The sequence below is a fragment of the Balaenoptera borealis genome, assembly GCF_965194805.1.
Source record: "Balaenoptera borealis genome assembly, chromosome: 17".
Taxonomy (NCBI): domain Eukaryota; kingdom Metazoa; phylum Chordata; class Mammalia; order Artiodactyla; family Balaenopteridae; genus Balaenoptera; species Balaenoptera borealis.
In genome coordinates this window covers 34,867,813-34,885,744 of record NC_138876.1, presented here as the reverse complement: position 1 = coordinate 34,885,744, position 17,932 = coordinate 34,867,813, and the positions used below count along the sequence as shown (strand labels likewise).

General features: G+C 42.9%; 1 protein-coding gene across 4 annotated transcripts in view; it reads left to right on the top strand.

Moving 5' to 3' along the window:
• GRHL2 (grainyhead like transcription factor 2) overlaps positions 1–17,932 on the top strand; it is a 141,128-nt gene that overhangs the window by 43,321 nt on the left and 79,875 nt on the right. For all 4 annotated transcript variants that reach the window (XM_082364331.1, XM_082364329.1, XM_082364328.1 and 1 more), the window contains exons 5-7: positions 2,850–2,905; positions 5,995–6,151; positions 9,706–9,817. In XM_082364331.1, coding sequence (XP_082220457.1) covers positions 2,850–2,905; positions 5,995–6,151; positions 9,706–9,817 — 325 coding nt within the window. The remainder of the gene's footprint in view (positions 1–2,849; positions 2,906–5,994; positions 6,152–9,705; positions 9,818–17,932) is intronic.

Below are 17,932 nucleotides of genomic sequence, written 5' to 3'. Positions count from 1 at the left end.
TAGAATTCTAATATTGAAAATTTAAATATAACATTCTAATATTCCTTGATGTCTAAAGTCCTTTAAGGATAATCTAGAAAATATATGTTACCATACTTCCTTTGCTACCGTTTTTCTCAGGCCAAATGATTAAGAAATGTGTAGATGCATTGCATCAAGTCACAGCAAGGTATGGTGATGTTGGCTGCCTGCCTGCCTTTTGGTGTCCTACAAATTATATTAAAATGTTTCCAAATAGTTGTGGAAACTTGGTAATTGTAGTCAGAATGGCCTGAGTGTTTTGGTTCTAATTCTCTTTTTTTTTTTTTAACCAAAATTTTTTATTTGACTAAATTCTATTTCATGCATAAGCATGACAGTCTCTCCTGTTTATTAGACTTTGACAACAACAAAAAAAACAAGCAGCCTTGTACAGAACAGTGCAAATGCCAAGGGTGAGGGTAGGCTACAGTTTTACTGTAGGATAAATATATATATATATATATATATATATATTTTTTTTTTTTAAAGGCCTCTCTCCCTTTGGCCGTATCAGCAATCATTTAGAGCCATCATAAAGGATTGTGATGTTTTCCAGGTAGACTATACATTTAATTCTTTTTTTAATTATAAAGATAATGTAACAGAATTAAGGATAAATGTTTAAACTAGGAAAAAGTAATATCCATGTCAGTAATATATGAACTATTTTAATTTTTTCATAGTTCTTGTTTACATGCTCATATTATTGGATTAAGAGTTTTTATTTGTTAGCCCATAGTTGACAGTCTCTTTGAGTCTGAAGAGTTGTAGTATATCACATCTTCTTACATCCCCTGGGAAATTAGAACCCTAGAATGTATCAGTCCAATATGTTTTAGTAAGGAAGCCTATCCTCAGGCCGCAGAGTGCTATGGCATGGACAAGGAACTCATTCAGGGCCATGCTTATTAATACTGGTTCACCATGTGTTGTTACAGGTTACCACATATTCCTTCAAAGAAGACCTTGGAAATGCATCTTCTCTGTCTTGGAGTCACTTCCTTAAATGCTCTTTTCATCATGCTACCCTCCTACTCCCAAATTTCCTAATTCTTAAATATATTAAGAATATATTTGTCAAAGCAAACTTTGTCAAAGCAAAGTTCACAATAGCCATAAAATCTTTCCAGAATTTTGCTGATCTTCCTTTCCTGGTAATGTTCATTCTGTACTTTTCCAGTCATGACACCTGAATAAATGAATGAATGGATGAATGCTTTAACATAGACCTTCATATCTAGTCATTTGCTGTATTTCAGTTTCTTTTGTTGTTGTCATTTTTCGTATGAATTTACTCACCTCCTCAACCAATTTTTATATCTTTGAGGCAAAGAAAGTGCCTTATATATTTTCTCTATGTCTCTTGGCACCAGTCAGATGCTGAAGCCCCAGGATATTTCCATTTAATGCCTTGTTGATTGGTTGACTGATTGCAAAAGAAACACAAATCTGTATCTTTGAGTCTCTGTCATGATTAATAAACTAGTTAACAAATATTTGTCAAATGCCCCTGGGCTGCGTTTGGGTAAACTTTGAAGGGCAAACTGTCTTCTCGGATCCACGGAATTTATAAGACTGGATAAAAAGAAAGATTCTATGTATGTACATATAAAGTGTGATGTAAGGGCACACTGCATTCAAGTGATGGTGGTTAGAGATTGTGAAGGAAATTTGGAAAATAGCTATGAGTAACCCTTTCCTGAGAAGGAAATCTTTGAATTACTTGTCAAAGAATGGAAGTTTATGGCAGAGAAATGAAAGGCAAGATGGTTGTTCTTAGAAAGAGACACTAGAAAAAAGGCCACAGTGGAAGGTCCAGATCTGTGTGGTCCACCAAGTGCTTTTTCATCAGTATTCTATTATATTCACTTTAGGATCAAGTGTTAGGGCTTTTGGTGCATCTACTTTTGAGAAGGTTCTAAAATGTAGCAAAGTGCATCCTACTTGCGCTAAATATACAACAACTGAATGTCTGTGGACCCAAGCCTTTTCACATGTAATACTAAGACTTAGAATTTCCCTCAGCAAAATTACTTTTAACACTGTTGTGATAATGAAGATCTTAGAGAAGGGCATTGAATACGATCAAGTGATTACTATAGAACAGAATTTTTGTTGTTGTTGTTGTTGGAAGAAAAAAATGTCAGTGTAAACTTCAGTTTCACAATTTTGCCTGAGTATAGAACAGAATTTAATACACATAGATAGAGCTCACCACGTTCCAGGAACTCTTTGTAGTACTTTATCTCTGCTAATGCATTTAATTCTTCTCATCACTATTAAGTAGGCATTTTACAGCTGAAGAAAATATGGCACTTGCCTCAGTCTACATAGGCAGCAGGTAAAAGAGCTAGAACTTGACTTTAGACAGTCTTGCTCCAAAAACTATGCTCCCAAAACTCTGAATACTGCTTTATGATACGCTATGTGGCTTCTCTGTAATGAGTATTCCGTTAACTCAGAATTTGTGGCTTTTGGAATAAGTGTTGGAGATAAGAAAATGGAAGAGATGTTTACATGTTTGAGGAAACAGTTTCCAGTACCTGGGGACAATTTAGGAACACCTGTGGACATGTCAATGTGGACATGTGAATAAAAGCATAAATGCATTTTCTGTTGAATGTAATTCTCAGTGTGCATGTGGTATGCAAGTTCTATACACAAATGGTAACTATTTTCACTGTAGTTGAAAACATAATACCAAAAAAATATATAATTTTCCTTTCTAAAATGAGGATAAAACAGTTTGGATACATTTGTCACTTTTTTTTTTTCTGCATAATGACTCACCTATTTGTTTTAATTTTGATGACTCTTAAATTTTGCAGAAATTTCGGAGTGCTTCAGTTGGGGCTGAGGAGTACATGTATGACCAGACATCAAGGTAGGTTACAGGACACGCCCCTAGAAACTGATGAACTGATAACTGTTTAAATGTATCGTCAAGTTATACTTTTACACCTTTAAAAGCAAATTCTTTTCTCTACACAATGACTTCTAAATTATTATTTCCAGTCTTGATCAATTTTCTGAGACCTACCTGTACCCTTCCTTTGTCCTTTTGCTGCTAGACGTCCCTTCTTAGGTGTTCCTCTAAACCTCAGACACTTGGGCCTCCGGCACAGCATGCACATGTCTTTTCCTCTTCTTTCCTTCCTTCTTCACTTCTTTCGCATCTGTTCTTCCACTTTTATTTCTTGTTGTGCCTAATGATGCCATCCTCCCAGCCACACACTCCAGAGGTGCAAGGTGCTTGCTTTCCTGCTACACGTTCATGGCATTTGCCAAGTCCTGAATGTCCTATTCTACTTGTCCTGTCTCTTGCAATTTACTCTTGTGCATATGCTCCTGAGCTGTTGCAACATAACAGGTTGCCCTGCCAGCACTTTCTTTTCCCTTCCGTTCCACTTTGGACATTTCTACCTACTAGCTATCACAGACTTTGGTGCCTTCCATCTTCCAGCAATGAGATAGGGATTGAGGATAAGTTATAACCTGTCCTTAAAAGAGGCCCATAGACTTTTGCAGGAGACCTGTGTGATGTCATACGAATTGCAATACATTTGCAAAATGATGAGTCCTGCTACAGAGATACATAAACAGACAGCTGAGATGACCTGCAGGCCTGGGTGTGTGTGGGAGTGTGAGTGGGATGGGGCCAGAGGAAAACTTTACAAGAAGTAGCATTTGAGCTGGATCTTGATGGATTATCAGGAGTTTTCCAGGGAAAGAAGGAGGATTAAGAACATTCTAAGTAGAGGGGCCACATGTTCAAAGTCCTTGGTCATGATCATGCCTGTAGACTGGAGAGAATGGCAAGGATGAATTAATCCATCCCATTTACAAAACTTATCAGTGATTTCACCATTTCAGACAGAATAAAACACAAATTCCTTATGAAAGTAGTTGGGACCCTCGATGTGCTGGTCCCTTTTTACTGTAAACCTTGTCCCGCACTGTATTTCTTGGCCCTTTACTTTTACGTGTATGGCCCTCTTCTCCTCTCTCTGTTTCTGCTTGAAGTCTTCCTGCTCCTTCAGGGACTTGCTCCAGCCTCAGGCTCCCCAGTCATCCTCTCCAGATTCTCCCAGCCAGAATTTGGGTGTGCGGTGGTGGTGAAGGGTAGAGGAGAGGCAGAGAAGATTAAGTTCCAAATCACCTTCGAAAACGTGGAAATACATGTATAATTTGCATGCTGTCAATCCAGATAACCCTGCAGCCAGCTATCAGGCCAGTGAAAAGAGCATCGACCTACCAGTCATGTGACCTGGTGTCTCTTTCTGCTGCTGTCATTGTCCCCAGGAGTGAGCAAGTTTCTCAGTCTCTCAGCTGTGAAATGAGGAAAGTGGTTCTTATCTTGTGTTGTGGATGAGCTTGGGGGATGTGAATCCCTTGAAATTATATTAAAAATCATTAGTGTTCATATGTGCTTTTATCTGGGAAGAGGGTTCATGGCTTTCTTCATGTTTTTCAAGCAGTCTGTGCCCTAGACTAGTTGCAAGCTCCTGGTCTAGGTGATTCCTTATATCCTGTCCAGGTCTCAAACTTTATGATTCAGTGGGTTATCTTGAAATTGCTTTTTCCAGGCAAAATGACAGTGGAATTGGTTCTGTCTTGAATGATTTATTTCCCACCTTATTCTAAGACACATATTCTGGAATTTGCTTTGTTTATCAGCTTAAGCCTAAGATTTTTATCATGTAAGAGGAATATCATTTTGCCCTTCAAATTTCTTTCTCATTATAAAAGTTAAAAAAACATCAAACGTTGCAGAAATATTCAACATAGAAAGCAAGAGTCCCCCGTAATCTTGTAAGCAGATCATTTTAAGAGGCAAACTTGAGTCATTTTTGCACACAGCCGTTCACAGACTGAAATAAAAGAGCTAAAAAAATAGATAGACCCAGTGAAGCGCCTCTGATGATTCTCAGAAAACACACAAAGCATTTGTAATTGGATCATCATTGTGTGCCCTCCTGCAGTGTGGCAGAAATAAATATTCTGAATGAGCATCTTAAATAAAAAGATTGTGATTCATATCTGTTGCTCATTTTAAACAATGGGTATATTCTTCAAAGTTGGGAAAATCAGTGTTTTTATTCTATAAATTAAATTATATTTGTAAAATATTAGGGAAATTATTAAGAGCAGGGATCTGCAAACTTTTTTTCTGTAATGGGCTAGATACTAAGTATTTTAGGTTTGGCATACTACACAGTCTCTGTCACAGCTACTCAACCCTGCTGTGGCAGCGCGAAAGCAACCATAGATAAGACATAAACAAACAAGTGTAGCTGTGTTCCAGTAAAACTTTATTTACAAAAAACAGGCAGCTAGCTGGCTTTGGCCCACAGACCATTGTTTGCAAGCTCCTGATTTAGAGCAGTAACCCTGTCATGAGTTCTTTTGCAGGCTTAAAAAACAAAACCCCCAAATCAAAAAACACTCCCTGTTATGGAACTAGATTCCATATAGATTTCAATAATGAATGAGTTCTAGACTTTTACATTTTGAAATATTTTAAAGTGAGATGTAGCTATTTGCAACACCTTGGTTAGACAAAAGAAGGTTGGCATACGGATAAATTGAACAAAAGCATTCACATATTTGGCTTCTTGCTAGGATGAAAGTGACAAATTTTAGCGATTCTTAAGTTCATGCCTTACCAGGGACCAACTAAAACCTAACAGAGGCTCCCCTGGCTCCGCCTGGCACAAGTGGAAGGGCACATTGTGGACTTTCTCCCCTTCTAAACCATCTGGTTTATGGGCCACTATTAGACATGTTGTGTGCACTGTACTAACAGTGACCCTTGGTATGGTCTCATCTCTTTTGCCATGTGCTGTGTTTTGTCTCTGAAATGGAGTAAACGTTGGTTAATATTCATACAAAATGCTATTGATGTGAAATTGATCCAGAAGGCAGAAACGTCCAAGTGAATGAATCTGACCACTATTTGTCTTCTGTTCACAGCGGCACATTTCAATACACCCTGGAAGCCACCAAATCTCTCCGTCAGAAGCAGGGGGAGGGTCCCATGACCTACCTCAACAAGGGACAGTTCTATGCCATCACGCTCAGCGAGACGGGGGACAACAAGTGCTTCCGACACCCCATCAGCAAAGTCAGGGTAAGGGCCTCAGTTCTCCAATAAAGCACAGAGGGATCAGGTGAAAGCAGTTACTACCTGCCAGCCTTGTGGAAGGGCATGGAAAAAATTCCAAAATAAATAATTCTAGAACAAATGTCAGAGAGTTGGGGCAAGAGAACTTATTGGCTTGCAGTTTATCATTTTAATCAGTAACTAATAAACCCCAGGGAAGGGACGTGGTTGGAACATGCTTTCTGACTGTATCCAAGGAATTTTCCCAGCCTCATTCATTGCCTATGTGCTACCTACCTAGTTGTTGTCGTCGTTGTTTTCAATCAAATGATGTGCAGTTTTCAAGTAAGCAGCTGTAAGTCAGAGCGTATGTGTGGGCAGGAAAGAGCTGGGCTTTCTTCTGAAAAGGAGGATGCAATTCATTCTGCGTCCCTGGGTCCTCTGCAGCTTTGCTTAAAAGCCTTCTGCAGCCTGGCGCTTACTCAGGAGTCAAGAGGTGGGCATGATATGATCCCTACCAGGAGTGACTTGGAGGAATTTTCACATTCACGAGTATTAGTTCTATTTGTGGGACATGAAACTGCCTTGGAAGGCTGCCAGCTTCTGGCATTCTTGCTACTGCCAAGAAGGGAGGGAACTGGTAATCCCTGTCGACTGAAAAGGCAAATTATAGCAGAGCTCTCAAAAGAGGTTGAAGGAGTTTCCTGCCCTGTTGTAAAATGATTTATGCTGCTGTGTGCGTGGTGTGCACCCCACCTTATTTTATCCATAGCTGCCTCCTCCTAAGCTCTTTCTTCTGCATACTGAGAAAGGAACGCCGTGCTGTGCCGAGCCCAGTGAGTTTACCCCAACCCAGATTCCCAGGCAAAGGTAACACCTGAGGTAGAAAAGAAGGGAGTGTCCAGGCACCTGCTGGCCGGTTTGCCTGTTACTAGCTTTAGGTAAAATCATTGCAGTGATGCTTTCTTGAATCAACCCGGTTTTACGGCTTTGTTTCCATGAGAAAGACAAGGAAGAATTGCTGCTCATTTGTCCAGCAGGCCTTTCTCCCTCCCAGGCCGTCCCAGTTCCAGATCGGAGCGGCAGGAGGCAGGAGGCAGGGCAGCTGAGAGTGAGGGGAAAGACGGGAGGATGTGGGGCTAACGAGCCACCTGAGGCTGAACCCGTGGCAGGTGGAAAAGTGCTTAGTGTGCCGTCCAGAGGAGTTGGTATGTTCCGACCCTGAGGTCAAGGCCACGGGGGAGGAATGCTGTCAGCCGCAGCATCATCGTCATCATCAATCATCATCCCCATCATCACAACAACCAGAGCCACAATATAACAGCTAATTTTTATTGAGTGTATCTTCTATGTGCTGGGCACTGCGTTACGCACTGTACATCTAGTAACTCGTTGAAACTAACAACAGCCCTATGAAATAGACATTCCTTTCATAATGTTACAGATGAGGAAACTTGGCCTTTTAGAAGCTAGCAACTGGCCAAGGTTACATAGCTCAAATGTGAGGGAACGGGGTTATATCCCAAGCAGTCAGACTCCTGAACCTTCTCTCTTAACCACTGAGTGTACTGTGTTGAGTAGCATGGAGGCCTGAAAGGCAGACGGATTTTAGCATGGGACCCACCGCTGGAAATATATCCTAGAATTTGTATCCTAAACCCTCACGTGTGGATGCCTGGTAAGAAGACACTGGATACGTATTCTTTAGAAAAAAAAATCTAGTAAATGACAAGTGTATAACTCATGTACGCCTTGGTAGCAGTACTATCATCGCCCTGAAAAGATGACGCGTGGTTAGTAATCTGAGGCCATGACAACAGTTTGTAGTGCAGGGACTTTTCCAAGAATTTTCTTTCATTGAAATCATGGAAATAATTTAATAGAGAAATTTTATTTCCTTCTGTTGCATTTTGCCTAAAACCAAGAGCCTTCCTTCTCTTAAGGACTTCAGTCTAGCAGCCTTGGAGAGTAGGATGGCCCTTCTCAGAATGGATCTTTCTTCCTCCCAGGCTCTGGGAGAGCCACCAGTGTGGAGAAATGAGGGGTGCACTTGGAACCTCCTAGCACTGATTTCTGAGAACAGTGTCGCCTCCCGAGTCGAAGCTAAGCTTAGCAGTTTCAAACGGCCTTTTTCCTTACCAGTGGAAAAATACATTTCCATCCCAAGAATATGCCATTTTAGTCATGTGCTAGAAAAAATTACCTGAAATGTTATTTTTATTTTGGAACAGACAGAAAAAAACACCAGGAGGCTGGGCAGTAAACTCTTACATATAAATGGAGAAGCCTGCGGAAGGGGGAGGGAGGGTGGAGAGAGGCTGAGCCCAGAGTTCCACCAGCCCAGCCAGTGGATCCCTTTCTTGTCAGCTCTCCTCCATGCCTTTGAGGGTCATGCCGCTTGTCAATGCAAATAGTACGGATGCATATTTCTAAACTAGCTTTTCTAACAAACATCTGCTTTCTTGTGTGACAAATGTTTACATACCACTGGGAATAAGCCAGAGTGTGACTTGGCAGTACAGCCGCAAACATGTATTTGGTATCTCTTATTTGTCGGGCACCAGGGCCCCTGTGGTGAGTGACACTGTCCCAGCCCTCACTGAGATAGGCATCAGTGGGAAGACATTGCCACGGACTGAATAATTGTAAATAATTAGGTAGATGACAACGAGTATGTGAAATGCTACAAAGGAGAAGTTATTAACGAATGAGAGTCATTGAAACATTCTTCTGGAATAGCAGAAAAATGTCTAAGAAGTATTTTGCATATGGAATGAGGGGGAGAGCGTATTCCTGGATACGGTAGTCCTCATGCTGTAATTAAAGGGATTTTGCTTTTTGATTTTTTGGTTTGTTTATTTGTTTGTTTTTGGTACCTCCTCCATCTCATAAATGGCAATGAATTAACATATATTTACTTGAACAAGGCTGTAACTTAGAAGTGAAAGCGGTTTGGGATTCTTATTTCTACAAGACATTGTTAGTTTCTCATACTCATTTTAAAAGTATATCCACATATTTTTATAAATAACAGAGTTGACCTTGTAGCTTTTGGTCTATGAAATATCTGTAGCTTAGATCTTCGTTCATCAGTATGAGCTCATCTTTTAGTATTTCTCTATTATTCCCACTAATCCAGCCAGAGGCACTTAATTAGGCCAGAAATAGATATTTGCTCCTTTACAAAAGCACCAAATTCTATGTTTAAGGATATGAAATTTCAAAAATGTTCTTGTTTCCAATACAAGAAAAAAATCTTTTTCGGTATGCCCACTCAGCTCACAAAATAATAAATTTGCTGGTAAATTGGATAATCTATTTGTTTATGATTCATGGTAAAAACGATGTAGCATTCTTTTTCACTATGTGCTGTTCTCATTTCCCATTCATTTTTTTAAAGTAGGTCCATTTTAAAACAAAACAAACCATACAACTGAGCTTACTGGGCTTTTCTAAAGCAAGAAAAGCAAATTTACAGAAATTACAGCAACCCATCTCTGGTAGAACTTCTAGAACTGGAGACTGTGTGAAGCAGGAGGTGCTGAACAGAAAGTAAGCTCCGTGGTTCTCCCCCTCTGCAGAGCGTGGTAATGGTGGTCTTCAGTGAAGACAAAAACCGGGACGAACAGCTGAAATACTGGAAGTACTGGCACTCTCGACAGCACACGGCCAAGCAGAGGGTCCTCGACATCGGTAAGTTGACCTTGACCTCCCTGCACGCTCTTCGGTAAACCGCCATGTTGTCATGATGCAGAGGAGAGCCCAGCCCAGAAATCACAGCTGGGACCCACATCACTCTCCTGATGTGCCAGGCACTAGTCTGTGCACTTTTCCTATGTGTTAGTACATTTAGTACAAATCAGGCTGAGAAGTCAAAATCAGGCTAAGCTGAGATCAAAACACTTTTCATTCCATAAAAGTCAACTGTGTCTCCTATAATAATAGATATAGATTTGCAACGGCCGTGCCAGTTTCTAAAACATACTTCCATGCCGTCTTGTGTTTGAGCCTAATAATTGGCAGGCAGGCCAGAGGAACTCTTATCCCCCTGTGACGCGAATAACCTCAGCTCATTTGGTTCTCAGGTACTTGCGAAGGTCACATGACTAGATAGAGCATTCTCGTTCTCTGATTCTCCATCTCATGTTCCTTCCATCCAAACACATGTCTAGTGCAAATAGTCCTAGGTGATCAGGCAAATGCAATGTTTGAGAGAGCTTTCCTGGCAGCAGAGAAGGAATGGACCTGCCAAGTGCATTTTCTGGAATCTGTACATTCCTACACGTGATGTCTGTTCTTTAGAGACCTAGAGCCCTCTGGACAAGACTCAGAGTTTCGCCAGGAAAGCAGAGCCCACACCAGGTGGTTCCATGGAGAGAATTCGTTGCCAAAGTTGGGAGGGCTGAAGGCACCATGAGGCAATGCAGAGAGGACCAACAGCAGGAGACTGCCGCTCTTAGCTGGAGGGCCAGAGGACCAAAGGGAGTGGTGGTGGGTGTTGTGAGAGCTGCCCAGCAGGAACAGGCGCCCGCAGGAGCTGGGACCACACAGGGAGCAGCTTTCCAGGAGGAGGCAGAACCTCAGAGGACTCGCTGCCAGAGACACCCCTCAGTGCCAAGAGGGAGGGGGAGAGGGGATGCCCTGGCTTCGCCCTGCCTCCCAGTCTCCCCCAGGGCTTCCCGTTGGCCACATTACCCTGAAGCAGAGGGCACATGACCCTGGCACATGCACTTTGCAGGAATCAACCTCTGAGACACAGAGCAAAGCAGGGGAAGTCAGGGATTGGATCTCGAAGTACCTAGAAATTACCTAAAAACGCAGTAATACAGTAAGTCCCCTACCAACGAACGAGGTCCCTTCCGAGAGCGCGTTTGCAAGTCCAATTTGTTCGTAAGTCCACCAAAGTTAGCCTAGGTACCCAGCTAGCACAATTGGCTATATAGTACAGTACTGCAATAGGTTTATAATACTTTTCACATAAATAATACATAAAAACAAACACAAAAAAATGAAGAAAACATTTCTAATCTTACAGTACAGTACCTTGAGAAGTACAGTAGTATGGTACAACAGCTGGCATACAGGGGCTGGCATCGAGTGAACAGGCAAGAAGAGTTACGGACTGGAGGAAGGAGAGGAGGTGGGAGATGGTAGAGCTGAAGGATCGTCAGCAATAGGAGACAGAGGGCAAACTGCAATGTCACTCACGCCTGACGCTGATGGCACAGGTTCTGGTTCCTTGCTGGATTCAATTCTATCCACCTTCTTGAGAAAACGATCCAGTGATACTGTACTACTGTACTCTGTACAGTACTGTACAGTAAAGTACACAAAAGCACCACCACTTGTAGAGGACGCACGCAGGTGACAACGTACGCCAGACACGTGAGCTAACCTACGTGATTGGACATGTGAACACAGGTTCGAATCTTTGAAAGTTCACAACTTGAAGGTAGGGGACTTAATGTATATGTGTTTCTAAGTAATTTTAACACTTTATCTACATGCTGCTTCCATAAGAAATAAATCATTTCTCATTTATAGGCTTTATTTTCACGTTTTGCAGACCAAGAGCGTACAGCCCCTGTGAGGATAGGCCAAGCGAAGGTTTCCACTGTGTTGGATACCAGAGGTGTTAATGAGCCATTAAAAGGATGTTTACTTTGATTTCTTTCGCACTGTAATGAAGGATTTTTCAGACCTTCCATCTCACGCTTGCTAGGGCCCCTTGACCAATGGCAGAGAAGTTAGTAACTAGGTTAGGGTTAGAGACTCACTGTAGAACATATTGAAACTAACTTGCTGGTTTTTCTTGCAAAATGGCTACACCACTCCTCCCCCTCCACCCCTGCCACACATACACATCTGTAAACTAGTCAGACTTATTTAGCTAATAAACTAGGAAGCCGAGGTCTAGAGAGGCTCACTGACCCACCTTTCCAAGTGACTTGTCCTCAGATAATTAGGGCAGGAATTAGTGCAGGAGCTGGGATGAAAACAATCTTCCTCACCCAGGTCATACCCTGAACCCCCAAAACTGACTGACTAGGACGAAGGGTTTGGGGATACTCGCCATAACCTGCTTTGCAGCCAATCTGCACAGAGCAGAGGAACAATTTTATTTTATTTGAAAAGTTTAGCCTTATAATTATTGCCCAAGAAAATGAGAGGAGCAATTAAATAAAAATATGGACTAGGTCCAAATAAGGCAAATAATACAAGCATTTTACTGGCATACCTATTGGTTTAAATTTGATGTCGTTACAAGGTTTACTTTTCTTAGACCAGAATGATCTCTCAGGTCTCATAGGATTTCAGATCTTACCTCTTTTCTTTATCACCTCTTGCCTGCCTTTTCTCCCTCATGTAACCCTTTACACATGCGTGTGTGCACACATGTACACACACGATTCATCATTGAGATTTGTGACTCTTACTAAGTAGTTTCATGGCTACTTGGGCTACTTGCTCTGAATCTGAGATCAAGGCATTGAATCAGCCCCTTAGCTTCAAATGGAAAATCAATTTTCAGACCACAAACTCTACCCCTAATCTCAACCTGACAGAATTAGGAAATATGCAAAAAATCTCATCTAATTCATTCTTGTACTAGATTAAAAAAAAAATAATCAAGCCCTTTGTTCCTCTGCCAGTGGGTGGTTAACACCATTTCCAATAGAAAGGGGGGCTGGTGCTGCCACAGCACATATATCTGTGTGTGGTGTGCCGTCAGCGATAGTAACTCTGCAGGGCAGTGTAGAGAATGTTCGTGAGGCTGCACCTTGGCTACTGAGGGGGTAGGGAGGCCCAAGAGTGTGTATGCTATACTGTTGTCATTTGGGGTTGAGAACCTTCTAGTAGCCTGCAAAAGAAAAGGAAGAATCCAAAATTATGTAATGTGTTATCTTTCTTAACCTCCGTGAACTAGAGGTTAAAGTCAGGGCTCCAAGGTTGCAGTTCCCAAGCCTCCACCAGCCACTGTGGTCAGCAAGTTCAACTGAGCCCTGCAGGTAGTGAACTTGAAGCTCACGTTAGAGACTGAGATGAGGCCCCTTTTGCTAAAACAAGCATTCATAACCTTGGTCCTTGGGGTCTGTGGATGTGGGCTTTAGGGGAACCTCAAACTCCTCAAACTACACGTAACACAATTTTGTGTGTGTGGGTGTGCACATCCTTTCCTCTCCTTTCCAGGGGCGCCTGGGACAACCAGACCTGTCTCCGGCACGTGGCCTCCCTCCCTCCATTCCAGGAGAAGCCCGATGGAGCTCTTACCTGTCTTTGTGTCTTTCCTTCTTCAACATCTCCTCAGCACTCACACTCAAGGATTCTCCTGTCATCTCTTGCACCCTGAAATAATCATGCCTGGAGAACAATCTGCATCTTTCCTTACGTAAATCTGTCTCCCTTGGATGAGACTGTTGGCTGTTCTTTGTGGCTACTCCTCATCTCCCACTTACTCTTGATCCTCTGAGTAGCCCCTGCGTGCCAGCTGCCTGACGGGAGGGGACCCTCAGCGTCCCCGATGGAGCCCTGTCTGTGGATCCATGGAAAGGAGAGTGAGAGCCTGAGGGCCTGGGAAGGAGGCTGTTCCTCAGGGCGTGTGGCGCCTCAGCTCCCAGCTTCCCGTGTGCTGAGTGGCGTTCCCGGGGAGGCCATTCCTGCCTCGCACCAGTCACATCCCTCCTTGGGTGGATACTCGTATGTTGCCCAGCTTGTTCCCTCACTTCTTGGAGGCCTTTGCTTGTTGTCACCTTATCAGAGAGACCTTCCCTATCACCTTACCCAAAGTCACACCCTCATCACTCTCGAGCTCCCTTAACTTCAGTTTACTGCAGACTGCCTATCCTCACCTAACATGTTATTATGAATATATGTTTCTATTTCTTCTTGTGTGCCCCCTCCTACCAGAATAAGCCCCGTAAGAGCAGGCACTTGTCTGATTTGTTCTCTGCTCCAGCCCCAATGCTTAGCACAGAGCCCAAGTCATCGTGAGTGTTCAATAAATATTTCCTGAAGGAATGAATGAGTGAATGAATGAATGAACAAATGTATGGATGAAACTCTTATTACAGTGACAGGAGGCAGGCTTTTGAAGGAGTAAACTATGTCTTAATAAAAGCTCCCATGTGTCTGTTGCCTTCTATGTACTGGGCTCTTTGTGTGCATCAGACATAAACATTTTGTCCTTCCTCCTGAAAACAACTTACTCTGTTGTTTAAAAACTGAGATGGTGAGGGGCTAAGAATTTTACCCAAGGTCAAATCCCTGGTAAGTGAAGATGGAAACCCAGGAATGCTGGAGTTTGCATCCCTTGTTTTATTTTTTAGTATTCTATGTCTTTACTCCACTGTCTATCGTCTTTGTATCCTGACCTCTAGATAGTTCTTGGCCCCCATCAGGCCCTGATTACATGCAGAGTGACTGCACACATTCACGAATTGACCTTGCATTGAGGTCCTTCTTCTTCCCTCTACGCCTTTCTCTCCGGACATTGAGAACATCTTGCACTCTGGGTGGTAGGACTCTTGGCTGCTACTAGCTCTGATATTTCTAAAAGCCAGAAATATGAGAAGCCACGTTCAGAGACGTGGTTCTTGTACATTAGGCTGTAAACTATGTGGTGGGGAAGGAAACATTAGCAATTAGCTCTTACTGGATGTAAGTACAACAAACCAACCCCAGCCCAAGTGCATTCTGCTGCTTGGCAAAGCACACAAGCAGAGTTCTCCAAGTTTCACAAGTTCTTTCTTGTGAGCTCATCGGAAAACAAAATTATTCCAGGTCATAAATACGTTTACGTTCTGCAGCCCAAAGATTGTTGTCCCTGTGCCAATTGTACCTACTGTACGGAATCGCCACTTTGATGATGTCTGTCGTTTGCTCCTCTCTGAGTGTGGAAGCCCCTTTCTAAGGGGACATGGAGTTAGTGTTGGTCCCATTTTAGTTACCACCAGCTTGCAGAAAGGCAGAGTGATTCCACATTCGCTCAGCAAATGGACCCTTTGTTAGGAACTGGCAATTCAGAGATAAATAAATAAGGTGGAGCCCCCTCCTCGAACTGTTCAAGTCTGGAGGCAAGAAGATGACCGGCTAAGATACCACGCGTGAGGGGCACGTGGGAGGAACACTTCCCTGAGATGTTTCTAAGACCCCTCTGCAAAGATAACAAGAGTGGCTGAGGTCGAAAAGGGAGGGGAGAGTGCTGTGAGCCAAGGAAGCAGCCCACGCAGAGGTACAGGAATCCAGACAGAAAAACCGGAATGAGATTGGCGCATAATTTTATAAAATCTGGTAAAACTGTTGGCAAAGATGGGAAGGGTGGAAACTCTCGTGCATGCTGGTGGGAGTGTCATCGATTCAACTTACACAAGGAGTGGGGAGAAGGAGGGAAGTCCCGAGTAAACTGGGTTGAGAAAATGAGATTGAAGGCTCCGGTAGCTGTGGAGAGGCTTGCTTTTTTAAGGGGAATCTTAGAGCACCAGGGATATGAAGTATAGATGGAATTTGCTGGTCTCAAGCTCTAAGAGGAGCCCCATTTAAAGCTGTTTCCATGAGGTATGGGCTGAAGCTCCAGGTCTACCGTGGAGGCTGAATGAGCCCAGCTGGGTGTTTAAGGGTCCAGGGCCCAGAAGGTTCCAGGTATAAGAGGACCATTGACAAATACCACATGTGTCCTGGTGGTAAACCCCAGAGCTGCAGGTGGAATGTTGGGGAAACGCTATCTCTCAGACCGTGGGGTGGGTCTTCGCAGAGGAACATCACCACACCAGATGCTGAGGGGAATGAAGCTCGGAGTTTCTCGTCCTCCGCCGCTTTGACATTAGCTTGCTCCACAGTCTTGTTTGGCAGTTTTGTTGGGGAGCTATTGAAAAGTGTGTGTTTATACTTTTTTATACTGAGATGTAACACGCATACTTTGTATTTTGCTAATTCAGTTATTCTACTGTTGAACAGAATGGGCTTTAGCGATCCAGGAATACATAAGTGAGGCTTCATAAAAGTTGTCAGTCATCCAGGTGGATGTGTTCCGTTCACTTTTCAGTCCTCCCAGAACTCTGACGAGGAGGAGACTGGGAATAAATAAAGGCACATGGAACATTGTGATGAGGCGGTATTTCTCTTTAATGAGTTGCAGTATTTGATTTTGGAGGCTTTGGATAACCACTGAGGATTTTCAGCAGGACTGTCATGCAGTGATATCTGTATTTCAGAGAGGTAGTTCTGGGCCAGCATGGGGGTGGGATGAAGTGAGGGAGAGACGGTTATGGCTGGGAAAGGAGAGATGCAAAGTTAACCCAGGAATGCGAGATGAATTCTAGAACTGGTGGACTCTCCAGGACTGACTGGCCGTGGGAATAAAGGAGAAGATTAAAATCACAGAAAAAAATCTCAGCTTTGTTAGCGAGGCGGGTCTCCCGCCCTGAGGCAGGGGGTCCGGAGGAGCAGCGTGGCCAGGTGAGGGGGGAGTGGAGGCCGGCCGGTGCTGAGTCCAGCCAGGGGCACGGTGACTTGGAGGCACCGTGTACACGTGGAGCAGGCTGGGAGTTACCCGGGACTCATTTGCACGGTGGAGGGATCCAGTTTTGCACAATGGAAACCATTTTAAAAACATTTGAAATGAACCGCAAATCACGAAATGAACCAGACTGCATACCAAGTCTACTCAAACCGTGAATAATTCCAAAACCACTTTCCTGGGAAGGGATATTTTTCTCTTTGTTTCCTTTCAAACAGGGAAGGAAAATTATAAGACGTCCAACAACTAATATTGATTTATAAAATGAAAAATCAGAAGCTACAGCAGATATATTGAAACTCATTCAAATATAATTTCTCTACTGAACAGAACTGCTTTCTTGCTTTACAATGCAGATGTTTCAAAATAATGAACATCACAGTTTTTGCACTTTCAGAACGGGTGGTATTGGATCGTCATGTAACGAGACTTATTCCACAAGCACGTCCAAATAAGCATCGTTACGTTACAGTCACATCCAATGTGACCAGTATTGACATAATTTTGTAGTTAATTGTGAAACTAACCATTTGCTCTTTATTCAATCTGTCTTTAATTTTGGTTCCCAGTAAGTAAGCTTTCCCTGTACCAGGATGTATTAGTTATATTGTTAATATTAATCCCATAGTTTTCCATGGTAATTAGCAGGCAATTATAGTACATCTTGGGTTATTAGCACGTGATTATAGGATTTTCGTGTGCCCTAACGCAAATCTATCTCTTTATTTTTAAATCGTGTTGTTAATAGCAATCTTATATTAAGATAAAGCTTTCAGGAACACTTAAGTTCCAATGAAATCAAAATATTTCTTCACGTTTAGTTCTAAATTGTTTGCTTTGAGAGTCAAAGAGAAGCCTTTCAGAAGACTTTGGAATATAGAACTTTGTTGACCACTGGGACTTATTCAGCTTGGCTCGTCTGTCCAGGCTTGGGAGCTCTCTTCTGTCTGAAATCCTACTCCACTTTCAAATAGGAATTGCGAATAAAGTTGTCACACCTTTCCTTCCTTCCTTCCTTCCTTCCTTCATTGCTTCCTCCCTTCCTCCCTCTCTCCCTCCCTCCCTCCCTCCCTCTCTCTCTTTCTTTCTTTCTTTCTTTCTTTCCTCCTTCCTCCCTTCCTCCCTTCCTTCCTTCCTTTTTGCTTTGAGCTTTCTAGAGGAGGCTGGCTTTGGATGTGCCCTACAAGTGTGCTTGCTTGCAGTTTTTATAGTCAAACCTGGGTTGGGCTACTCAGAGCTGTGCAGAACAGTGGGACGGTAGAGACTGGTGGGTTGGGCGAGGCAGCTGCTGC